This window comes from Oxyura jamaicensis, chromosome 1, assembly GCF_011077185.1.
Source record: "Oxyura jamaicensis isolate SHBP4307 breed ruddy duck chromosome 1, BPBGC_Ojam_1.0, whole genome shotgun sequence".
NCBI lineage: Eukaryota > Metazoa > Chordata > Aves > Anseriformes > Anatidae > Oxyura > Oxyura jamaicensis.
In genome coordinates this window covers 195,778,747-195,805,927 of record NC_048893.1, presented here as the reverse complement: position 1 = coordinate 195,805,927, position 27,181 = coordinate 195,778,747, and the positions used below count along the sequence as shown (strand labels likewise).

General features: G+C 40.2%; 1 protein-coding gene across 5 annotated transcripts in view; it reads right to left on the bottom strand.

Moving 5' to 3' along the window:
* NOX4 (NADPH oxidase 4) overlaps positions 1-27,181 on the bottom strand; it is a 115,565-nt gene that overhangs the window by 38,190 nt on the left and 50,194 nt on the right. For all 5 annotated transcript variants that reach the window (XM_035329167.1, XM_035329156.1, XM_035329148.1 and 2 more), the window contains one exon: positions 4,915-4,996. In XM_035329167.1, coding sequence (XP_035185058.1) covers positions 4,915-4,996 — 82 coding nt within the window. The remainder of the gene's footprint in view (positions 1-4,914; positions 4,997-27,181) is intronic.

Sequence of the window (27,181 nt, the reverse complement as noted above, 5' to 3'; positions counted from 1 at the left end):
CTGGGCAACAAGCAGAGTTTCGTGTAGTGTCAGCCTCTCTCCTGCTTTTTCAACCTACCAAACTAATTCCTCACTCTCACACTTAACATTTACCTTACCAATCTGTCCTTTTTTGTCCCTTCTGACGTACTAGGCCCATCTACAGGGTAGTGTTCAAGGCCACCATGCGATCTCCCCTGGAGTTCAGAGAGGCAATCACACCAGTTCCAGTCAGCAACTTAGGCCCATGTTGATGGCACTAAACTCAGTGGCACATGCAGGACCCTACAGCCCTATTAATGACCATAACAACATCGTCTTTGTCAGGATCAATGCTATGTAGCATGTGTCAGCACTTCAACAGTTCTGGCATTTTATGAGTAGATTCATGTGACAAATGGTATGAACCTCATGGCCTAAGAAGGCAACCAATAAAAGTATAAGCTTGGTAACAACTTGAGGAAAACTCCTCTAGAAATGCCTTAAGCACTATTTTAAAAATGTTTTTAAGAGATTTAGGAGCCCTAATGCTCAGTGTCAAAGCAACCGGTCAGGAATGAAGACTCATTGCAACAAGCTGAATTTGCTGACGGGCCTGATCGTGTTGGTGTAGCCCACCTCAGGGGCTTCAGCCGGCTCATGGAGGTGAGGGAACAAAGCAACAAGCTGCAAACATGTCTGCAATTTGGTTTGAGAGCCAAGGCTCTTCCCAGGCGGGTACTATTCAGAAGCTGTTATGAGCCCCTGCCTGCTTGGCTGCCTACAGCTGCAGGTTTATTCGTAGTTTCAGGAATGCGAATCCTCACAGATATGATGATGGTTGCAATTTAGTTAGGAGATAGATTTTGTCCTCCAAACATTACTCTCAGTGAATAGGGCGGTTTCCTGTTGAGGTGGGTGAGCAGTCAAGTGATGTTTCATTTTGTCCTCTGACAGTCACCTGAGGTATGGAAAAGACTTGCCTGGATTAGACTGGACCCCCTAGCACAGTAACCTGTGACTACATGAAGTGCAGAATCACAGAATCACAGAATTTCTAGGTTGGAAGAGACCTCAAGATCATCGAGTCCAACCTCTAACCTAACACTAACAGTCCCCACTAAACCATATCCCTAAGCTCTACATCTAAACGTCTTTTGAAGACTTCCAGGGATGGTGACTCCACCACCTCCCTGGGCAGCCTGTTCCAATGCCTCACAACCCTTTCAGTAAAGAAGCTCTTCCTAACATCTAACCTAAAACTCCCCTGGCGCAACTTTAGCCCATTCCCCCTCGTCCTGTCACCAGGCACGTGGGAGAACAGGCCAACCCCCACCTCTCTACAGCCTCCTTTAAGGTATCTGAATGTTACAGTAAGAAACTCTACCGTAGGCATTTGTGGGATAACCTACTTCCCTATCCCTTCCCCAATAATTCTAATTCTGCCCAACACAGTTACACAGCTTCATCGTCATGTGTGTCCTGGTTTCAGTTAGGACAGAGTTATTTTTCCTCCTAGTAGCTGGTAGGGTGCTATGTTTTGGATTAGGATGAGAAGAGTGCTGATAACATGCTGATGTTTTAATTGTTGCAGAGCAATGCTTACACTAAGCCAAGGACTTTCAGCTCCTCGCTCTGTCCTGCCAGCGGGCAGGCTGGGGGTGCAGCAAGAGCTGGGAGGGGACAGACCCAGGACAGCTGACCCAAACTGTCCAAAGGGGTATTCCATACCATCTGATGTCATGCTGAACAATATATAGGGGTGGCTAGCCGGGGTGGGGGGGGGCAGCTGCTCGGGGATAGGCTGGGCATCGGTCAGCAGGTGGTGAGCAATTGCATTGTGCATCACTTGTTTCGTACACATTGTTATTAGTAGTACTGTTATTATTATTATTATCCTTTCTTAATAAACTGTCTTTATCTCAACTCACAGGCTTCACTTTCCCGTTTCTCTCCCCCATCCCAGAGTGGGAGGGAGGAGGGTGAGCGAACGGCTGTGTGGTGTTTAGCTGCTGGCTGGGTTAAACCACCACAATGTGAATGAAGCACAAGGTGATGCCGAGCTCCTTCTGCTCTGCAAGCTCATAATAAAAAGTGAGAGGAAGCATACTGCTGGCCAGGCTGACTGCATGGGTGGACAAGATGATCTTGGAGGTCTTTTCCAACCTGAATGATACTATGATGTGCTACAGATGTGCTGGTGTAGTGCTGCATCTAAGCCCATTGGCTGCGCAGACAGCTTGTGCTCGTGATGACACGCTACTTGAGACATACACTGCTAAGTCAAGAAAGCACTGTGATGTGCCCAGTGGCTTTACAAGCTTGAATCTTAGTAAGCTCAGGCTTCACTATAACGTGCCCTATGTGTCAAAGCACATATTTGCTCTTTGGTTAAGCCATGAACAGCAAAACAAACTCAGGCAAACGTAAGGACCATCAAAAGATCTGGTATTTCTTCCCATCTCAACAAGGATTGCAAAGTGTATTTCTTTGACACATTTACCCAGCAAATCCAGAACAATATGCGTGCATATTCTAGGAAACTACTTCCAACAAGTGCACAGACATTTTCTCTGAGAACAAACATGTACCCTAAATTATCCTGCTGTTCCATGGGAAGGCAATCAGATCTTAATATAACAAATGTACAAGAACATAATTCAGCCCAGAACGTCAAGGTTTCTACTTCTCTCAAAAATTGATGGATTACAGTTTGCTCATTTTGCCTGTAACATTTATTACTAAAACTCTGAATATCTTGAGCTGCTGACCATCTATCTTTCTTTCCCATGTCCTTTCTTTAGGAATATGTTTACCAAATATGTACAAACTTTTGCCCTTTCTACCTACTAAGCTCTGCTAAGCTATTCAGTTAGGTCATTATTACAATTTCCCTTTTATTTTTAACTTTCCATATTCTTAGGAAGTCTTTAAGCATTACAAGCTCCAACTTGTGCCCCACAACACGGTCTTGTTAAAATGACCTTGCTCCTTATGTAGTACAAATGACTATTGCTCAGCTGAAGTCAATGAAGGAACACTGATTTATGACATCAGGCTGTTCATTATCTTGATTTCTGTTGACTAACCTTTTAATGAAAATGAGCCCACAGAAGGGAAAAAATGAAATGGGAGTAAGATAAAATATATTATGAAGATGAACAGGTTTTCTACCTTGCTGAACACAAAGATTTCACTTACAAGAGAACCCCTGGGGAAATTAGGACACGTCAATAGTCTCCAACTAGCCTGTAAATAAACTATAATAAATGATGAATTTCTGTAGCAAGCAAGCAAATCTGCACCAATTAATGATGATATAAACAGAAATCTATTGCTTATAACAATATATGCAAACTTTTATTTCAGTTAGGTGCCAAAGTATGGCTGATTTACTATATTAAAGGAATCACTCAATCTTGCCAAGTAATGTGGCTGAAAACAGGCATCATTTTGTGACACAAACTCACCATAACTTCAGACAGCTCCATACTACAACCTGTTGGTTGTATGATCTTGAAGGAACTGGAAGGAACATGAGCAGACAGCAACAGACACTTACTCACCCATAGATCTAACAATACTACTATATACCATACTTGCCAACAATGCTGGCAATAAATTGTATGTAAAAATTGAAAGTCAGACACCTTAGGAATGATTTATACAGAGATGGGGAGAATAAACTAGTTTCTCAGACCAGTCTGACAGCATCCGTACCATACATGAAAACATCTAAGCCAAGCAAATCATTTTACAACTGTGGAAAAGTAACTGTTTCATGCTCCAAAGGGTGAGGGACCAAGGTAGTACATAGAAGTCCTAGTGCAGTCCATCAACTTAAGGTATCTCTGAGAGTGACATATACTAGACCTGAATGGTATTCCAGTAAAAGAATGACAATAGATAATGCAAGCATTAAAATAAGGGGAATAAAATCCTGTCTCCCTTGAAGTCAGTGGAAGAGTTTCACCATTTTCAGAATCAGGATTCACCCTTGAGTGCTTTTATCCTCAAATATTTACAGTGAGGAGGTAACTGGTTTTCAGCACTCAGCTCCTTTATTTGCTGCATGCTTTTAAAAGAAAAAAAGAAGTTATAGGATTTTAGGAGCTATATTTAACAATAGCTCCACTGGCCTTTTATGCATTTCAGGAACCAGTTAATAACAATTATTAAAATAAACAATTTCGCTGATTTTCATTGTTGTTGCTGGATTGTCTCCAAAAATTTCTTTTACTCCCTCTTCCTCCCACACCATCTTCCTTCCACCACTCAGTCTGGCCAAAGTTACTGTGAAGAGACTCTCTTCTTCATTTCCCTTCACTGACTCTTTCCAAGACTTAGTTGAAAGTCACTGTTTCTTTTAACCATTACAACAACAAGCAGCATCTCTTGTTTCATTCAGGCATGTGAATTTATAAAAAGAAGAAATTTAGTCCATGATACTCATTACAATTACACCATCCAAGACGTCCTAAACACACAATACCATTCTTTTGGTTTGGTTGCATGTTTATCCTTTAAAATGGCAGGAAAAAAAAATGTTTTTAAGTGTTCGTAGGCTTCCAGAGAAGAGACTGTTAAAATCCAAGGGCATTTGTCACCATAAATGATGGAATCCCACAAGACAAGAGTGGGGATTAGCCTGACAAAACATCTGCCTATGTCAACACACTGTGTCAAGTGAAACAAAGCTCCACCAGGCTCTGATCCAGGCAGCTAAATGTCTGCACTCTGCCACCACCTCCCCCTGACAGCTGGGCACACTTGCAAAGTATGTCTGCTTCTTCCTGACACTGCTGAAAGACTGCAGCGCTCATTGTAAGTGTGGTTCCTTGACAGCTCTGCCTTAGGACTTCACCCAAAAGCATGCACAGAGTTACTAATGCTTCACTCTCCTTTGCTGCAAATAGATAAAGATTTTATTTCTCCCAAGAAAGCAATCTTACTTACTTGGGATAGCGCCTCTGCTGAAAGATAGGCAGAATCTCTGTGTCTTGATTTGAATGTAGAAGCAGTAAATCCCGAAATCTTTCTGTCAGGACAAAGAAAAAAGAAAACAAACAAACAAACCCAGGCTGTGACTCTGCAGTACATGTTTATGCCAGCAGTAAGCAAGCAATATTATCAGTGAATTCTCTTCTCCAGCACCGGTTAGCAAAGGGCCAAGCTATGTCTACAAAGAAAATCTATATATTCATACACACAAAACTGCTAAGACTAGAAATTACTCTTTATTGCAAACCCTTTTACTAGTATTTCAAAATGGCATTTTTTTTTCATCTAATATTGAATTCCAGTAGGGCTTACGAGTTTCGGAGGTCTGTATATAGGTCTTCTGGGTATCAGGGACAGCAAAAAACTGTCCCTGTCTTGAAGAGTTTAGTCCAAACAGAGTGATGAATAACTAAGAATTTACCAGGCACAGATCACAGTAGTCTAAATGAAGATTGATTAATTAATTAAAATTAAATCACAATGTAAGTCCTTAGGTAACTGATTCATTGATATTTCCACGAAGACTGAAAGACTGGATCACTTTTAGTTCACAACTATGTATTTCAAAAACTGCACTGTAGGATCATCTACAATAGATAGTTTTTTGTAATGTAGCTTCTTTGATCAGTGTGTTCAGGGAAAGCTGTTTTGTGTAGCCACCTTTTTCTGATGTTCTGGAGGTGGCTAGATGCAAAGTGTAAGTGGGATCTGTAGGAGCTTCTATCAGAATGAATTCCTCAATTTCTGGAATATGGGAACCTGCTCAAAATTATCTCAATTCCTAGATTTAGGGATAGAAGGAAATTTCCTACTCAGGTCACATCCCCTCAGCATGATCCTCAGCTCTCCATAGCATGGGACACGTTCTGCTTCCTTCCATCATCTGCAACTTGTATTTAACCAGACATCTAGCAGCACAGAAACCTTGGACACTGATGATACCCTTCCCACCTCTGCATCTCCTACTTTTCCTGCAATACCGTGTAGCTGTGGCTTGAAGGCTTCAGCTGCAGGTTTAAAGCCTCACTCCTTTGCTGAGTCACTATTTGTAGCCTGTGGTGTGTGTAGTAGCTGTACCATGGGTTTCTCTAAACTAGCCATCTCTTCCATGAATGTTTCTCATTCTGGGCACTGAACTTTAGGACAAATATAGTCCTTCCTTCCTCTGCATCCCTAGGTATCTCAAAATATCCTCTAAAAAGGGTTTACAGATAAGGAAATCAAGGGAAAGAGAATTAACAAAGCTGAATCTCCCAGCACCAAAAAGGAATCATGGAATCATAGCCACCTTCCCACTTCTTACAGTTTAGTATATGATGGTTTTCCGAATATTAGTTTTTTATATAATATCGTGTCATCGTAACAGCATCAATTTGGATACAATTCTGCTATGTAGCCATTTAAATTAAAAAATAAATAAATTACCAATACTTCATAAAATTACATTACTTTGAAGAAAGCATAATAAATTCAAAAGGTCAAGCATCTCTGACAGTCTGATCTTGTCTTCCATCAGCTGGCTAAGATGTTTTGCAAACATCCCACAGAAAACTCCAGGATCCACCAGTGAGGAAGCAATAATACTAATACATAGTATCTTCATCCTGCATGTCTTCAAATACAATTTTGGAAACACCTGTACCTACAAAATTCTTACCACATCTTCAGAATGCAAGCTGTTAGCTATCCCCGTACCTAACTGGGACAAAGACTGGATGCGGTCGACAATGATAAATGCAATGCTGTAAAGATGGAAATGAAATTCACTTGGCATTTCTCAAAGAAAGTCATGCTCATTCTCTTGAAAAAAGCTTGCCATTACAGCTACTTTTTGCTCTTTTTGAACTTTCAGGAAGATGCAGAGATTTGTTTTCTTCCTGTTATCTGGCACATAACAATGTGCTGCATGCAGGCATGCCCTGTCACCCTTACAGATTACACGTTATGATCTTCAAAAGACAGAGGACAAGAACTGAAAGACTTCAGGAAGCCTTAACTACTGCAAAATATCTAACTGTGTATGTGGCAGAGCGAGCACATTAACTTCCACCACTACCATCTCAGGAATCTTAATGTATTTTTCATGTTTCCCAACACAAGTCAAGTTACTGGTGCCATTCTAGAAACCCTTTATAAATAGGCTTCCTATGAACATCTTTTGAATACACCTGATAGAGGAGGAGGAGGAAGTTTTCAATAGCAAACACTGAACTATAGGACTTCCCTCTATGACTTAAGGGTTTTGACCTCCAGAACATGGTGCAAGTCACTGCAAATAAGGATTTATTTAATACGATGTCTTCTGGGTGTCTGATTTATGCATTTTTCAGGGCACATAGCCAGGTGCAATAGCAGTGGAAAGCACTGGGATACACCACATTACGTTTACATGTGTGAAACTGGTTTGGCAGATGTTATAAACGGCTTGCAACTCTTTAGGAGAGACACAATACATCTCGCCAAAGGTGCAGATGTGTCCCTTGCCGTTGCCTGCCTGAGACAGACAACACCCCGGCTGAGAGCCACAGTCTATCCCCAACCTCTATTCCCTGACTCTTTTTACTGCTCTGCTGTCCTCTCTCCTTGATCCAGGCCAGCCGGATTCATTCCACTATTCAATTCAACAAGCTGCAATCTTGAAAATATTTTGAATAGTAATGTGACAGGGCTGGCCAGAACTGGAGTGAAAGCAGCCAAGGCATCTGAAACTGGCCTAAACAGCTCCCCTACTGGATCATGTTCTAGTTAAAGTCAACTTGTTTTGTTGTGTGCTTTTTTTTTTTTTCTTCACTATGGCAAATTTCCCAGGCAGATGTGTTTTCTTTCCACCCTATGACTTTACTCATTTTTCCACAGCAATATTTACAGTATATGGTAGCGTTCCACCTCATCTCACATACATCCTACAACTTTCTCCAGTACATGTAGCCTCTGTGTCCTGTAAATGCTCTTAAGAGAAATAGCACACTGAACAGAAGCTTTTAGGATTAATGTATCCTGCAGGACCATTACGTACATGATTCACCCTTCAGGTCTATGATATTCCCTTATTGCACACAGGTGTAGAGTGCAGAAGTCAAATTGGTGTAAATGACTGTATCACCTTTAAGGACTACATAGCAAGGTGGGGAGAGCTTTGGCAGCTACTGACAAGAAAAAGGTACTTTTGGTGCTTCTGCATATGTGGAAGCCTAAAGCTTTATAAGAGACAGCTTTCCAATTTGCAAAATAAAAAATCATGATGTTACATTCCCAGACACAAAAGGTGGTGGTGGAAATGGAGATAGAATTGTTTAGTTGCAAGGGACCTTCAGAGATCATCTAATCCAACTGCTTGACCACTTCAGGGCTAACCAAAATTAAAAGTACATTAATGAGGGCACTGTCCAAATGCCTCTGAACCGTGACTGGCATGGGGCACCAAGCACCTCCCAAGGAAGCCTGTCGCAGCATCTGACCACCCTCACAGCACAGGAATTTTCCCTCATGCCCATGCTGACCCTGCCCTGGTGCAGCTCCATTCCATCCCTGTGCATCCGGCCATCGGTCCCAGGGAGCAGAGAGCAGCTCCTCCCTTGGCGCTTCCCTCCTCATGGAGCTGCTGGGCACAGTGAAACCTCCTCACAGCCTTCTCTCCACACTGGGCACCCCAAAGCTCCTCAGCCTCTCCTCACAGCACATGCCTTCCTGCCCTTCTACCAGCTTTGAAGATGATCTTTTCTTCTAATCCATACTACAACAGATGAACAATCTGAAAATTGATGAAACTAAGAAAAGCATTTTTAGACAATTTTTATTTGCAATCATTATTTGATCAAGAGAAACAAATCAAGTTGCAGACAGCCTTAACATTACTCGGATCACTTTAGAGAGACATGCTGTATTTTCTGTTCTTATTTTTCCTTTCCATAATTTAGGATGTTGGAACATCTCCCATAACTGAGTCTTTTCTTTCATTTCCTACAGTTTAGTACCCAAAGTGCGGCGCTTTTTTTTTTTTTGGCTAGGTGCTGGTCTCCTTTGTTAAGAAAACATTAAGATTTACTTCACTGTGTTTGTAAAAACTTCAGAAAATCTGCAATCACCTTCTCTGTCTCTCATTCAATGGATGTATTTTGCATTAGCTTGTCTGTAATAGCTACTGTCCTAATGATTTTTTACAGTGTTCTGGGATCAATTATGCCGTTGACTTTTTTGCCACTCTGCTCAGTGTGACACTGTAGATGTCATTCTCACAAAGTCCTCCATATGTCTACCCACAGGTCAACATTCTCACAGACATCAAGAATGGTTTCACAGTCCCCTCTCGTGCTCAGACTTATCTTTTCAACATGCTGAGTGTCTCCACTTCTTTCTAGCTTTCATTTTAGGTCTACAATTTCTTCCAGATCTTTGCTTAGCAAGAAGTCCTCAGTTAAGTTTACGCCACCTCACTGGGATCATATATGTTTAGCTAAATGTGTAGCACAGTTAACTGTGATGACTAGGACTGGATGTAGTAACACAATCCTATGCCCTATGAAGGTTGTAGACTATACAGGAGGAGAGAAAGTTTGTCATGAGGAGCCTAAGAAATTTAATCTGTCCTCTCACATACATCTCCTCGTCCTCTCCCATATAATTCATTGCTCTTTTTCACTCTTTGTTTCTCCTTTCCCATCTGAGCTCAAAATATTTACAAGTCAACTCTTGAATCTCAGTATAAATGCATGCTAATATTACTGAACTACATTAGTGTAGGGGTTGGAAGGGACCTCGAGATCATTGGGTCCAAACCCCTGGCAAAGCAGGTTCCCTAGAGCAGGTTGCCCAGGAAGGCATCCAGATGGGAAATATCTTTATAAAATATGCTTTGACATAACAGTTAACCAACTTCCAAGGACAGAAGAATGCATTTCAAGTGAAATTTTCCCTTTGAAATATTTAGATATATGCCATTGTTATTCTTAAGTAAGAATGGGTGTTATGTTTAGTCTTTCCCCCTGTACTAGGCTCTGGTGAGGCTGCACCTCGAGTACTGCGTTCAGTTTTGGGCCCCTCACTACAAGAAGGACATGGAGGTGCTCGAGCGAGTCCAGAGAAGGGCAACGAAGCTGGTGAAGGGTCTGGAGAACAAGTCTTACGAGGAGCGGCTGAGGGAGCTGGGACTGTTTAGCCTGGAGAAAAGGAGGCTCAGGGGTGACCTTATTGTAATCTACAGGTACCTGAAGGGAGGCTGTAGCGAGGTGGGGGTTGGTCTATTCTCCCACGTGCCTGGTGACAGGACGAGGGGGAATGGGTTAAAGTTGTGCCAGGGGAGGTTTAGGTTGGATATTAGGAAGAACTTCTTTACTGAGCGGGTTGTTAGTCACTGGAATAGGCTGCCCAGGGAAGTGGTTGAGTCACCATCCCTGGAGGTCTTTAAAAGACGTTTAGATGTAGAGCTTAGGGATATGGTTTAGTGGAGGACTTGTTAGTGTTAGGTCAGAGGTTGGACTCGGTGATCTTGGAGGTCTCTTCCAACCTAGACTATTCTGTGATTCTGTGATTCTATGATTCTGTGATTCTGTATGGAGAGCAAACAATAACATCAGACAAATGTGAGCAATAATGGGTGCACGGTCTGAAATCCACTCAAACTGGTTACAAAATCAAGTTTCCTTTTTTTCTAGCATACTCTGTTAGAGAGGTGGAAAGAGAGATGAAGGGAAACGTTATGATATTTTAGTATCTGAGACTCTCAAAGCAAAGAAAAATAATTTCTATGGAAGCTCCCTGTGAATTAAAATATATTACTGTTGTAGACATAGATATCAGACATTACATTCTGTTGATGTAGATACTATCTCACAGGGAGCAGTGGCCTTGTTTTTCCAAGATGTCATGCCTCTGAAGCTCTAACTCCTTTCACACTTACAAGATGATGCCAAAATAACTTGCCAAGTAATACTCACTGCAATTGTAACAGGTTTGGCTTTAGAAGTCAGGTCTTGGACATCTTGTTTCCTTGCTACTTGTCTTATTAAAAAATATTTCACAAAAAAAAAAAAAAAAAAAAAAAAAAAGCAAAATCACTCTACTGAGTGCCAAGGGTCTTGAAAAATGAAATTCCTGCTCTTTTGGAGTTTGACGAGCCTTTAAATATGGGACCATAGCAGTACATAAATGAAGTCTGAGATATTACTGTCTGTTTATCCCAAACACCTTTTACCCAGCAGCTTTAGACCACTCTAAAACTCTAATAAAAAACACGTTGAATTCCGTATAATTAACTCAATTAGGAACATTGAAAAACTGACAGTAATTGCTTTTTATGGGATAAGGATTTTTAATATTGGTTTTATGGATTATTCTTTAAAATCAAAGTTAATAAAAATGAACAGAAATGTGATTAGAAAGCAATATAAGAATGGAAGAACAAAATAGCCTCATCAATCATAAAGAACAGAACACTGTGATCCAGAAGCCTATTTGTCTATTAAAAGGTCTCTCCGTATTGCTATACACATACCTTTGAATATTTTGCAATCATGTTTCAGTAATTAACTTTAGCACTTCTGCTTTCATTGGAGACACAAACCTTAGTTTCATTTTTCACTACATGTGCATTTACAAGCCCCGTAATTTCTGCCTAAAAACATCTGCCTGGTTTTATTCAAAATGCAGATTGGTCTGGAGGACCTTCTGTGTTATCGATAGCTCCTCAGCACCTTGCAATAATAATAATAATAAAAAAAAAGCAAGCTAGCTTTTCAAAAACTGCCAGCAGCATTATAAAGGATTTGAGACCCACTAATCTGCCTTGTTCCCAAGCTCTGTAAATTTGGAAACGCTGTCATAAGTACTTCCTCAGTGCCTTGAAAAAAAAGAAAAAATATTTAGGAAAATGCCTTTGCCAGTGAAGGGCTATAAAAAACACGCTGAGCAACAAGACGGCATAAAACTGAAATATCCAATATTTTACTTTGACCTGTGACTTACTAATGGCCAAAGTTTCTCAAGTAAAGGAAGTCACTTCTCATCTTGTCAGAAGTCTGTGCTATAGATGTCTTCCATCAGATTAAAATGATGAGGTAATATTAAAGGTTCCAAAAGGTTTCACCATAAACCTCAGAATTCCCCTAAAACATACATATTTTGCTGATACCAAAAAGCCTGTCTTTCTGACAAACAAACTTCTGTGATTCTCATTCCATTAGCTTAATTCTCCTGTTTCTGCACTACCGTTTCCTTCCCTCCTGATTAGTCATCTGGAAGACTAACTAGAGCCCACCATTTACAGAGCTACTCAAAATATTAAAAGCTAGTGAAAAACCAGAAAGTTGAATATTATATAAAAAAGGCTTGCAGATTTTATTTATTTAAGGCAAATACAGAAGCTTTCACATATAGGAGAGTGGTCTCTCTATTTTTTAAGCTAGGTGAATAAACAGATATCATCCCTCTATTCAACATTCCCTCTAGCAAGATTTTAGTTTAATTAAATTGAGGCAATAAAATAAGGAAATCAACTAATCATTACACAGGGCAGCAGTGAACCTTCTAGTCACTCTGGCCCTGCAGAATAGTCCTCCTGTATTTGAAACATAAAGTCTCTGCACACTCAGCTTTCCTTCCTAACCTGCATTTACTTCTTAAAAAAGCAGTCAGCTCCTCCTTTCTCCAGCTGTGTGCTTACCAGCTGGAAATCATTCTCGCTCCCTGATTCAAGCTTATCTGCTCATCCTTTCCCTGCAGGTGCTTTCTTATGTCTTCAAAATGCCTCACCTAATATGCCAAAATTAGCTTGGACAGATTTATTTCTCACGAGACCTCCCTCATTTCCATTATAATCGCACATACTGTACAATTACTGTGTGTGCATCCCCATGTATCAGCCAACAGAGTTAAAGGCAGCTCTTGTGCAAGGAACCTTAAAAGGTTGAAAGATGAACAATGGGAAGAAAAAATCATCACCTCCTTTGTTTCAACAGCAGAGGAGATGCTGAGGAGCATATTTAGACTATGCCCTGTATGCCTAACCTGAACTGCCCTTCAGTTCAAGAAAGGGGTGAGCGACACAGCCTGGCTTTTAGCTAGGGGCCAGACTCAGGCTCCGCAGGCCGCCTGTGAAGAGAAGTGGACACAACACCAATGAAGAGAAGTGGACATGACATCAACCTTAAGCAATCTCAGTGGTCAGTGCTGTCAGAAATCCTCCTGGAGGTTACACAGCAGCTCCCTGGCACAGTTGGAGAGTAGCTACACCTCCAAAGTTAAAAATCAGTATCTCCATCAAGAGACTTCTTTTTTTCGTGAATGTATTATATTTGAAGACTATTTCTTTCATCAAAGGAGAGTTTATCCCACAACGTGGTGCTTACATGGTGCTACAGTAAAACAGGGTTTATTAACAATAATAAAGGTAACCTTTAAAACATCTTGATAAATACATGCTATGAAAGAAATGTTATTTGCACTGAATTTTGTAAGTACTGAGTTCTCCAATTGCTTCTTGCTTCATTTAGCCACAAAGGGATTTACTTTGTTCTTTGAACTCCACGAGTCAACACAGGGAAGTTCAGCTACTTCTTTTTTTTTTTTTTTTTTTTTTTTTTCCACTAGGGATGCACTTTCCTCTTTCACAATGTGCCACAAGAACTGGTAAGGTACCAGGTCTACCCCTTTTTGGCTTTAATGTAGTCATGACACTTGATCTAAAATACTCTTACCTTCACAAAAAAGACTCACAAAATTATGTATGGGCAGGGGGGACTCAACTGGTTCTCTCTTTGTACTTTGCAATCTGATAGACACTAGCAAAAGCACAAGCTTTAAAAAGCTACACAGGATTTTAACATTGAAATGGAGCTACCATCCAGCTGTGCAATCACAGCAATACTATCCTGCTCCAGCAGGTATGCCTCTAAAAAGCTGAGGAAAGGCACAGTTCATCAGAACAGCTGTAATGGTTCAGATGAAGGGCCCCCTACCCTACCCTGATATCTTGCTTCACACACTTCACCTATGGAAGAATTAGCACAGGGCACGTCCATTCTGCTTTCACTTTCCCAGCCTCCAACCATTTCTACCACAGGTCATCCCCTGAGCTTTACATGGTTCATTTTCTCTTTGTCGTCTTTGACTTCTCCCTGAAGTACTTGTTCAGTCTTCCATGTAAACCTCCTTTTCTCTCCCCCGTCCTCTGTCAAGGAATCCCAGGGTGCTTCTCACCTCCTGAATAAAGAGCCAACACCTCATGTTTGCTCTGAACTAGTGTCTGCATTTGATGGCCAAAAGTTCTGACACTGGCAAAAACTGTGTTCAGATCCTACCCACTTCCAGCATGATTTGGTACTCCACTGTTACATTTTCCTGAATTCCCTCTTTTCCAGACTAAAAAGTCTTCGTATACCAAGTTGATCTATGTTTAGAAGCCTTTTCATGTTTTGAACATCTTCCTGAAGCTTGTCCAGTTCTCGTGTAACCTGTTTGAAACAACAGGGCCAGACCTGCACAGAGGATTCAAGGCTTGAGAGCACCACAGAGGTACATAGCAGCACAGTGATCTCCTCTGCGTTATTCTCCACTTTTCTCCCAATGATTTTCTTTTCTTTACTGCTACTGAGCACTGAGCTGATGTCTTCATGCAAATAATTATCATGACTTCAGAGCATCATTCTTGGGCTAACAGTCACATCATCTCCATCCATTGTGTGCATTACCAAATCTATCAAATATCAGCATGCACCACACGCATACGTGTACTGGTATTTTTAGCCAGTTCTGTAAGAGTAATATATTTTATGCATATTCATTTGAACAAACTACAAGAACTCTTAATTAAACTTATTTAAATGTCAACCACAAAATAATGGAATTAATCCATTCCAAGGCTAAAATTTTGCAACCACTATAACAGAAACACCACCAGTCACTGGGAACTTCTTGGGATTCTGTCTCTGTATATTTGGTCTCAGTTTAGACAGTAAGTATGGGATAATTTTACCCTCTTACTACTACAGACACAGCTTCATTATTACACTCAAGTATGCAAATATATCAGCGTATAATAACTTTGCAGCATCACAGAATGATAGAGGATGGGAGACACCTCTGGAGATCACCTAATCCAACCTGCTGCTCAGGGGGAATGAGAGCAGGTTGCAAACCTGTTGGGAATTCAGTTGGGAATTGAGTATCTTCCTGTTCAGTTGGGAATTGAGTATCTTCAAGGATGGAGACTCCACAACCTCTCTGAGGAACCTTTTCCTGTGTTTGAGCACCCTCACAGTGGATTTTTTTTTCTTACATTTAAAAAGAATTTCCTGTATTTCAGTTCACTTCCATTGATTCTTGTCCTCTCAGTGAGAAGAGTCTGGCTCCATCTTCTTTACTCCCTCCCAAATAGAAGGAGATAGGACAAAAGATTTTGGAGGGAACAAGTGGATACTATGAGACTTGGATTCAAGACCTAATGAACCCATTCCCTTTGCAACATAAGGGGTGATTTAAGGTAGGTAAGATTATTTTATCTTCAGCTACTGGGTTTTATTCAGGGGGTGGGGGAGGGGGGGAATGCATACCCCAAACACAAAGCAGGCCAGTCTTTTACAAAGCACTTCTATTCCATTACACTAGAACAGGAGGGAAGCCCTAGCAGATATTGTCCTAGCTGAGGGTGCCCCTATATAGACACCACTGCTAAGTATGTTCCAGTTCTTTGTGCTGTCTCATTTCTTAAAAATCACAATGAAGCTCACTTACTGTTGCATCAGCAAGTGTGGGTATTGGGGTGCGTGTGGAAAAGATGCATTTTTACCCTGAATATCAGTATTTTGGGCTTTTGCCATAGCTTTTGTGCCAGCTGTGCTGGCTAAACATTGTTTTTTCCTAGTTGAGTTAGGGAAGGGAAAATGTTGAAGAAGAAAGAGTTTGCAAAAATAGTTTCCTTGTTAATGCCTGTTCACTCCCTGCCTTGTAATGTGAGGTAGACCTGAGATTGCACAGCCCTTGTCCTGTACCTTCTTCCCTCAAAACACAGCTGAGAATGATGTTGCTAATCACTGAGGATTAACCCCTTTTAGTAAGGTCAGTAACCATATTGAGGTTCTCTGACCTCAGCCCAGCATCTGTTAGATACAGACACCAACTTCCACTTCTCAGCTAAGCTGTGGGAATACCTACCCTAAAGGTGCTACCTTGGTCTCGCAACCTGTGCCAAGGGCCATCCAAGCTGAAATCTGCAGAATATCCAGATATGTGCTTGGACACAATGGCACTGATTCACTTCCTTGGGGTGGAAATACTTTCAATCCCTGTCTAGCTGACCACTTAGTTAAACCAAAATTCTGCAAATAATAGTAACAAGGCTCTTCGTCCAAGAAAAGATGAAACAAGGTACTGAGGGACTCTGTTTATATATAAAAATCATTTCTCCTGTGTTTTCAGCTGCCTGTCTCTCTCAGACAAGACATACAAGTTCTTTTCTTGCTCTGAAGCATAACACAGGATAAAGTGATCAGAGCTCAGCTGGATCCTATTTTCTATATAAATTTTGCTAGTCAACTGGGGATGATCCACTGGGAAGAAATGCAGATTTCTTCCAAAGATCTAATCACATCTGAGGCTTCAATCTTATAACATCTCTCAAACAGAAATATCAAAACCTTAGCAGGAAATCATTTGAATGACTGGCAAATGAAATGAGCCATTAGATACTCTTTTTCTCTTTTCTTTTGGATAGGTGATAAAACCTAATGAACACAGGATATCAAGAAATGTACCAAAAGTTTGGTTTAATTTCACCCTGCTGTGAGCAATTCCATTATTTCTTCTTATATCTGAATTAGAGAAGCCATTCTCAAGTACTTAAGCCAGCCCACTCTTTGAAGATGAACTACTACACATAACCTAGTCTGAGTAGTTTTATTTTACTCTTAATAAGTTCTTAAAAATACATATATTTGCAGTACTAGCTATAGTGCAGATTCTTAAAATCTGCTGCAGGATTTTCTATCGGTTTGTTTTCTCAACCTTTCAAATATCGTGTTATGAATGTCACGAAATACTAAATAAACACGTTTTTACATGACAGAAAGTCTGTTACTAAATATTTTAGTATATCAGGTCAACAGAAGAATTATTCCCAACCTTGAATGGGCCAGAAAATCTTGAAAATGTTACTGTGTAATACTACATTGATAAATAGTTTCCAGAACAAAGAACCAGCGGTTTAACATGATTTAGATCTCACAGTTCCTCATATCACTGTAAGGAAACTTTTTTACTTGTACTTTACTGAAAAAAAGGATTTTGCCAATTCTTCTAACCATGAGATGTCCTTAGATATCTGAGTGTTTGATTCCTTTAGTTACCAGCCACGACCTGCACATGGCAATGCACAGTTGCACCATCACGACTTCACCAATACAAAATGGCATGGAAGCGATAAAGCCCTCTGCATGCAGAAATGGCACATGGTGGCACATGTTTTCAGAGGCATAGGAGGTTTTTAAAGAAGTATTATTGTTAAACTAGCTTTTGGATTAATGAAATGCTACTTTATTTGGAAACTACACTGAGAAAATTTCATTTCCATGCTCATTAATAATGGGGCACAATTAGCATAATCTCTTCAAACCATTACAAAAAAATGCAAACATCAAATAAGAGAAGTTATAAAAACGTCTACCTTTAGTGATATATTATTCTGTTTTAAACCCATCAGAGCTAAGCTCGAGAGACAGTCAGCTAACACAGTGCAAATGAAATCCTGGAGGCAAAGCCCTGTGCTGTCAGGCTGGCACCACCCACTTGGCAGAGCACAGTAAAGCATCTCAGCTTGCTCTCTGAAACTATCTGTGGGTGTCCACGGCATTTTCCTTGAGGAACCAGCACTTACAGTGCCCACAGTGAATAAGGGAGTATGTGAAACTAATGGGAAGGGCTGGTCCTACAACTTGCTTCTTGCAATGATGAGCACAAATTGTCACTGGTGTATCATCATTTCCTGGTAGAAGAGGAGGCTTCTCAGAGGCTTTAGGTGTGCTAGCTATCAGCAATGGGCCACTAAAATCATCACAGCAGCCACTTCAGCATAACTCCAGCCACCAATATTCACCAAATCTCCTTTCCCCCAGTCTCCATTTCAACACTAGAAAATCTGTCAACAGCCCTTGGCAAACTCTCCTTCTGAGTGAGTTCCCTTTGCCCAACACCCATAGAACAAAACCATGCCTATCTGGATTCACACTCTTGGACTCTCTCCTCCAGCAGAGAAGCTTTCTCTCATATTCATTAGTACAGCACAACTTAATTTTTTCTGGTTTCAGTTAAGTCACAGATCCAAGCAGACATCCATTGTTTATCAGCTTCTACATACAGACAGGCTCCTTCAAATTGCTAGAAACACAACAATGCTTTGCACAAAGCATTGTCTGCATTTTACTCTACAGATGGTCAAGCATTTTTAATCCAAACTTATTAAAGATAGCATATTGAGATTTTAAGAGGAAAAAAAAACAAAGCAAAATAAAGTAAAATAAAGCAAAATAAAGTAAAATAAAGCAAAATGTAGCAAAAACTCCAAATGCTGAAAGTAGAAGGAAGTGTGTGTGCATGTATATAGAAATAAAATTCAGTACTTTAGCAAGTACTTTAGACTTTAGCAAGTCACAGTGACCAGTGGAGTTTTCTCGTGTGTCCAAATCTCTTCCCAGTTAGAGTTGCCAACAGGACTGTATCTACCATGATGGAAGTGCTTTCCCTCTCCAGAGGAGAGACCATAGCGTCTTACTGCAAATACGTTCTACATCAGGAACCCAGCCAAGAGAAGATAAAGAAAGCTGGAGACATACAAATCCTAACAGGCAATAGGGACAGCATTTACAAGTGATATTTTTGGCTTTCAGACAGTATTTTTGGCAAGATAAATTATTGGAAAAACACATAGTATTTTGCATGGAAGAGGTAAATCAACTTTTAAAAAAACTGCAGGGGGAAGGAGGGCATCTATTAATTTACCAAGCCATTCTAATGTGTGCATTTCTCAAGGAAAAAAAAATAGCTTTAAAAAGTAACGGGGAATATTATTTCATTCCCTGCTCATTGCTTTGAATTTGCTGCCTGTTTGTAAAACCTGCTGAAGGCTCTGCATGCCTGAAAGCCTGCCTGTTTTTTTTCCAGCTGTTTCTCATTATCTAGTAAAAGATATTACCTCTCCCTACATAACTTGCCTCTCATAGAATATTATTCTGTTATCATGTACGTTGGACTAATCTGGTACAAATGTCACAAACTATATAAATAAAAAGCATCATGATATCCTTTTTCAACTAAGCTATGACACTTTATCTCCTTTCTTAGCAAGATGCAGTTTAAATAAAGAAAAAGAGGAAGAACAAGACCTCGGCTGAGCTGCAGAAATGTGGGTTATAATGTCAGTGAAACAAAATACAAGCTGCACCCTGCCTATCAGCTGCTGCACTTCATACCAACACACCATTTATTACTGTCACGACACTCTCCGTGCCACACATCCCAATGCACAACATTGCAATCCCATTCACATTTCGGTTAAGTGAATTCCCTCCTACAGGTTCTCCTTGAAGCACATTAGTTAATAATTAGATAATTGAGTCGTTTGTCTCATTATAAAATGCCACGTTCAGCATGTAATGTGCCATTTCAAATTTCGTTCATGATTCAGAAACACTAGAAATTTACCTTGCAGCTTCTCAAACTATTATACAGTATTTACGACATTTCTGCCTTGGCTTCTTTTAAGATTTCAAAGCCTGATAAAAAGCTAAAACTCAGGTTTTAGTTAAAAATGAATTTAGTGGACTGACACTCACAAAATGACGCCCTTTTGCTAAAAAATGGATTGCACTGGCAGTCTCACTCCATTCCAATTAGGAATGTGTCCCCACAGCAGTACCCACTTGAGGCACATAGAGGTTCACACAACTTGAGGTTCACAGCCCAGTACAGAGCTCTGCTGAGCACATGTTTTTGTGTGTGGTTTAAGCTCATATAAAATGTGTAGCCATAAACCTTGTAAGGTAGATGTTTCTACTCAGTTTACAGCAAAAGCCAAAATATCTGTTGCAACCAGCGTGGAAACCTGCTGCTGGCCCAGTGTCATGACATGATGCTTTCAGTGCATATTCTGAGGTTTGGTTGCTCTTTCCTTGAAGGAAAAAAGATAAGGGACATTTCTGAGGCTGTCACACACTCGTTTTTTTTAAGCAAGAATCTGATTTCTGCAGCTGATAATTACATAGTTGATTGGTGACTGGTTTTTTTAATAATCTTTACGACAGATCTCCTGGGGAGGGCTGGGACAGAGAAGAGCTGTGCTTGCAAGATGCTCCTCCAAAAAGTGTTGTATCACAGACTGGCTGCATTGCCTCATAGAAAGAAAGGAAAAAGAAACAAAACAAAACAAAACACAAATTCTCCAACTAATGCTTGATGCATTAGAGAAAATTAATATACAAAGTCAAAGGTCTGGATGGAGCAACAGGAAAGTGTGTGCCTGTGAATGGAAATCCGGGTTGCCAGGGGCTGTAGGGTAACTGATGCAGAATTTGCCTCATCTGAAGAAGACCAGAACTGATTTTAATGCAGTTTGGAACAGAAGATTTTGGAACTGGTAATTGCTGTTTCAGTGCAGTCTGAAGTTTTGGGTGAGGACACACAGCTGACCAAAAGCATATCGGATTATCTGAGTTTTTTATTGAACACCACAACTGTCCTGTACTAAGAATAGAACAAATTCAGAGCAAATGATGTTCCCTCTCTCTTCTCATCCAAGTGTTAGCCAAGGCACCAACAGAAATAAGCAGACAGTTAAAAGAGGCCAAGGAATACAAGGCAGCATGATAGGAAGTCATCTAAATAGCCTGAAGGAAGTCATCTGAATAACCACTACTGCTGGCAGTCTTTATGGCAGTGGAGTGCTACACTTCAAATCATACTACTGCCCACATGAATAACAACAATGCTACTGAACGGTGAGACTAATTCTGTATTTAAAAGGACTGTTAAAAGTAGAGAGGGTGTAGAAAGAAAAGAGCCAAATGAATCCAAGGTCTCAAAACTTGAACCTTTCACAACAGATCGACTAAATGGACAGCTCAAAGATACGATGCTCATTTTCTGTATTTGCACCAAAAGGGGCAACAACAAAAGCATACTTTCCAGTGGTAATGGTTCTTGCCCTGAAATGAAGGAGGGAAATAAATATTTTTTTTTAAAAAAAAGACAGAACACTTAATTTCAGGAACCATCACAGAGCTGAACTTTGTTCACAGAAACAGCCTATGGACATCCAAGGGTTGAAGCTGAAAAAAATCTGCTGACTAATTCAATGCCAAGTTTTATTTCTGGCTTATATGAGCTTCTGCACAGAAATTACTCTATAAAATTCTAAAACATCATGCAGGAGTTGGGAGCACATATAAGTAACCACCCCTTCTGATCACAAAGTCTATAAACATCAATGGTTCCTACAGCAGTCATTCCTATTCTTTTAATGTTCCCAATCTGAAATACTCTTTTCCTATTTCACTAGAGCACTTTCACAGTCTGTTAAGAAATGATCCCAGGAAGGAACCCTTTAAATCTACCTTTAAGATATTTTAATTAACACTTGTTACTAACAACTGTGATAACTCACAATTTCAAGCCTGAATTTGTGTCTGCATTTTTCTTCTGTCCGAGGGAGAAGTTTCACTGAACTGGGAACAAAACAAGTTGTTTTGGAAGGGATTTCTCAGCAAAACTTGAGTGACATCCAGGCGAGCAGATTACTGCCCCCAGGGAAGTGCAGGCATGGATGTAGAGCTGGCATTTTGTTATGAACTCTTCCCATCTCTGTGGAAACCATTACACACCTGTTAAATGTGCTCATACAAAGGAACCAGAAAGTCCAGCTAGACTTTGCTTATTAACTGCATGAAGCAGCCAGGTTCTTCTGCACTGAAACTGCCACAAGAAAGGGACTTCCCTAGGCAACAGGACAAAGATTAGCAGAAAAACAGGGAACAGGCAACTCCAGAGCAGCAACTTTGTCTTCTTAACTAGTCAAAGACAACATATAAACAGTGATTACAAAAACAGAAATTTGCCTGGAAGCCCACTCAAATGGGCTCCACCATGTCCTGGAGCCTTTCTATTTTGTGACTTTATTTTTAGGTAGAGAGTAGGTTTTTATCTGTTTTCACTACATTCATTTAGATGCCAGCAGCTGCTACACACTAGCGTGCTTCCCAGCCTTCATTCCTGTAGTGCATAAGGGTACTTAAAACATCTGAAGCATGGCAAGGAAACATTCAAACTTTGTATTTTTGGATCTGCTCTTAGCTACAGCAATATCCAGGCATCCTGTGTATATTATGTCAAAACATAAAAATAACTTATACCATTCAGACATGTCATTTTCTATAATCATTACATAATTAAACAGAGGATGAGATATACAAAAAGGCAGAAGATTACACATAGCAGGATGCTTGAATGAAGTAGAAGTTTTCCTTCAAGGGAAACTTCTGGCCTAACACTTTTGATTTTTTCCCCTGCAGAGGTAAAACTCATGAACTGCTCAACTCAGAGTTGACTCAAGTTATACTGCTTTTGGTGCTAAGTCAGCTGGAGTTCAACTGATGTCAAATAATCCAGGTCTAAAGTCAAAAATTCAGACATGTTCACCCTCAGCAGTAATTCTTTACTCAGAGGAAAGGGGTTTTCAGCCAGTGAACTAAATCTGTTATCCTCATTTTTCTCCATTCTCTTAATCCTGCCATAACTGAGCTTGTTTGCAGTCAAAAAAAAAACAGTGTTAATAGTGATGAAGAGCAAAACTAGTATTCCTCAGGGCATGCTCTGGCTAATTATATTAAGGTATTTTAATCTCTCAGTAATGTAATAGTATTGCTTTTATTACTAATGTCAAATTATATAAAAAGAAACACAATTAAACCTTTCTAGCACTCAATTCTGATACCTTCCTCGGAAGCATAAGGAAGATTTACTGAGAAGATAAGAGTCAGTAGTCGTAAAGTTTAGAAGCAGAAAAATAACATCTATTCAATCCCTGCCACCAGCTTCCAAAACCCCATTTCGATTTTGCTGGAACAACTACCAGCACCACATCGTTAACACCTTTACTGCCAGCAATTTTCATGGAATAACTCAACAAAACAAAATCCATGTTACTATGGAATACAAGAGGTCCAAATCAAACAGAGCTTGAGGTAATAGAAAAAGAGTTGAGCAACAGCTAATCATAAGTGACTAGGTAGCTTTAGAGAAACTTGGTAGTAATTATTGTGATCTTGGGACAGCCTTGTCACATCCTGCGGGCATACTTTGTAGTCATATTATTCCTTCTTGTCATCTTCTGCTCCACACTCCTCCAGCCTGAATCAAGATCCACTGAGAATACAGATGATACAGACTGAATGATCCACTACTTCAATATCTCTAAAATCATCCCCTGGGTTACTGAAAATAAAATATTGTTTCTTTTCTAGCTCCTATACCTGCTGATAAATCCCAGCTAAGTGCAGCAATGCAACAGTGAGCCTAAGGAAGCTTCAGACCTCCTCTATATTAGGAGTGGCAAGAACTGAACAGGGTCATGAAGACAGTCCTCATAGATTTGACAAACCCTCCCTGACCAGACAGTTTAGGTCATGCCTCCTTCGGCCACTTAAAAGGCATGTTTATTTTTCTTCTGGAGAGCATTCAAAAAATCCTTACTCCATCTCCAGAACGTCAAACAACTGCATTAAAAATTATGTCTGTTTAAAAACAAAAAGGTTGTGTTGTGTACTCTGCTGTCTCAGGTTTTAGTCCACAGGGAGTTAAACAAGAGCCATGTTTTCATACATTTGCCTTGTTCTGGAAAAAATAGTTTTGTTGTTTTTAACTGAAAAATGTTTTTTTTCCTAAAACTTCCTGCTCTAAATCAGAACTTTCCAGAAAAAGGACTATGACAATATCTGGCAAAAATTCCTATCAAACCACATCACATTCCAAATAAGACAGTCAGTACCCCAAGGACCTCCTGACCACACATACCCTCATCTCCAGCATGAAGAACTAAGCAAAGATACGTATTTTCTGATGAGATCGAATGTTTTCTACAGAAATGCATTGGTATGTTAAAATATACTTGTTCTGGCTCTAGTTCAGCACCTCTGGCTGCCACAATATTTAGCAACCTATGGCACAGAAGTCTCACATTTAATGGGTGGCATTCAAGTGCAATTATGGTACCCTCATAGTAAATACCATGCTGCTCAGAGTGATAGACAGGCCCTGCAAATGTTGCTAGGGTCACACACAACTGAAGAGCAGGCTGATGTCACTACAAGATAAAAAATACTGTAGAGCACAGAGCAGCAGCAGTGTTTTAAACACAATCCCCCATCAATTTGTACCAGCAACACCCTGTAGCATAACAGCAGTGTTTTATGGCCTTAAAGCACGCAGGTCACCTCAACACCTCTGAGTGCTGTCTTCTTGTTTTCCACAAAAACATGCTGCATGGCTTCAGAAGTCTGTTGTTTCAACATCATCAATATTACTTTCTGTCTAGCACCCTGAAGTTTGTCTAGCGAATGAGAAACATTGCCTTGATACACCGCTGTGTTTTTTCCACTGCTGCTGAGTGGCTGGACACATTGGGCATGGTCCATGGTTTCTCTTTTTCCCTCCAGAGATGCCAGATGGAATGTCAATTTCAAACTAAACAAGCATTGGTACTTGAGGCAGCAGCAAGGACGGAGGAAGCACAAGCCTGATAGGTGACAACACCGAGGACAAACAAGACAGTAAGCGGGGAAAAACAACTTTCAAGAAATCCTTCTGTAAATATCAAGCCAGCTAATTTTTCAAAGCTAAAGGAGAAAAGGTGACAACAGAGACATGAGAGAAGCAGAAAATAAAAGGTGTTTAAGGGGAGGTTAATAGCAAAATCAACTGTTTATCTCATCTCCGGATCTCACAAGTTTGATCCACACACAAGCCCTTGCAGGGTTGTCAGTGATCCTTTGGGGTTTAGGCTCCAACAGCTCAGCAGCAGTAACTGCCAGGCAGCCGCACAGTAAGACACACTGGTGTAGCTCAGAGGGAGAGCTAGCCCTAGTTGTACGGCTTCAGGTTTGCAATTACTGGAGATCAGCCACTGGAAATCCACAGTAAATTAAGTGCCTAAGTCCTAACGGGCTACCTCAGTGGTCCACAGCCACAGGTTTTACCTCTGCAGTACCAGATAATTGTGTTAATAGCATGAGCCACCACAATGCCATAATATGTTTTGTTAATACAACAGGTGCTGACTTAAGTAATCATGTATCTGTAACAGTAATAATTATGTTATTATGAAACATTCTTTAGTGGATTTGTAGGAGCTGTCCCGCTATGCACAATACCTGTTGCACATGGTAAAAGTTGGAAAAATCATGTCAGGAACCTGTAGGTGGGAAAAAATCACAACTAACCTTCAATTAACTAATTACCTCTAAAGCAGAGATGCATATCTAGGCTCTCTTTACAATCAAAGAAGAGAAAAAGGCATGCTTGGGGCCTGGCCTGTCTCATCCTAAAAGACACAGCAGTAGGTCAGAAGTCTACAAAGGGAGCCAAGGGAAGTAGTTCAGGTGAAAGTACCTACATAGTCATCTAAATGTATGTTACAGGAATACCAGTGCCTGTGTGTCTGTTTTCTGTAATGAACATGAAAGCTAAGCACAATACAGTTACTTATACCACCATAACACAGATGAGAAATGAAACAGCTCAGATCTGTACTGGAAATTTATCTCAAGAATGCTGCTGCCTACGTAGTGGGATGAAATGTTGTGCCTTTATTGAAATCTGCTCTTGAGAAGGACAGGTTCTCAGCTCTTCTAAGCTCAGAGAGCACCATTTGATTTCGATGAAGCAAGAAATACATAACTTAGGGGTCTGGATTACTCTTAGTTTTGCAAAAGTCTCAGAGCTATCATTTCTGACATTTCTTTCTCTCTTCCCTACTTCTGTCCCACATTTTGGTATATTCAAATGATTGCTTTTAAAAGCAAATAGTTATACTACCTGAAAATCTATTAAATATCTGTTCCTGTGAAAAAAATATTAATTCTAAAGTGGCTGCTTTCTTTCAGAAGCCACTTCTTGCAAGCTATTGGATATCTACAAATTTATGCATTGGGATATGGACAATAAATGATTTTCCCTTAACAGCAACTTCTCATCAGTAGTTGACAATTCTATTACCTCTTATCTTTCTTCTTGACATGCAGTTGCTTTCCCAACCTATAAAACAAAGTCACTAAGGCCACAAGTTATTCTATTCAATTTTCAAAACATGAGATTCAGTGTCAGAGACTTGACCTGAAACATAACTCGCAGAATTGGTTTGCCAGCAGTTTGTATCCTCAGCTCAAGTCCTTACAGCTAATGGCAGGAAATTGTTCCTCCTTGACATCTCCCAGGTGCGGGCAGCAGAAGCTAAAGCCAGTGAGAGAAGCAACATCTCAAGCGAACCAGTTCTCTGCATTTCACAGCATATCTGCACTCTTCTTGCGTCCTTCTAATTTAGGCTTGTAATTGAGTTCTCTGAAATAAATTGTTAACTCTCTTTGGTGTCAGGCATAAACTGTCAGGAATGTGAAAATGTGATACAAAAGAGAATCTGAATAAATAGGATAAAGGCTGAGAGAATAGGTTGTGAGAGGAGCTTAAATGACAGCATGCTGCATAAAAACTCCCCCAGACCAATATCATGTCTCCGGGAGAGGCCATTAGAGCACGCTTAAGAAAGATTATAAGGAATGTGGCAAATATAATAATCCTTCCTCAGTATCCTCCTCAAACAGAAGATTAGAGACCATTAACTGTCACAGGGCTTAAGGGAATGAGTGAGAAGAGGGCTCCATGGTACAGATGCAGGGTAAATGGCTGGGTAAACAGCCTGTTTTCCAACAGTGTGTTTGACCCAGGAAGAGATGTCCTTGTGTAGCCAAACTACAACAAATGGTCTCTGTAACATAACAGTGTCCTAAATGTTATACAGTCCTACCTAGGCAGACCTACTTCACAACACAGAATATAGATATTGAGTTAGAAGAAAGACATTTAAATACTGTTAAAGAGCAATTCATACCATAGAGGCAAAAAACGTTCAAAGGTGCCACTTCATTTGGAAAATCCATTTAGCATTTCTCTACCCTACTTATTCCAGTAGCCTACT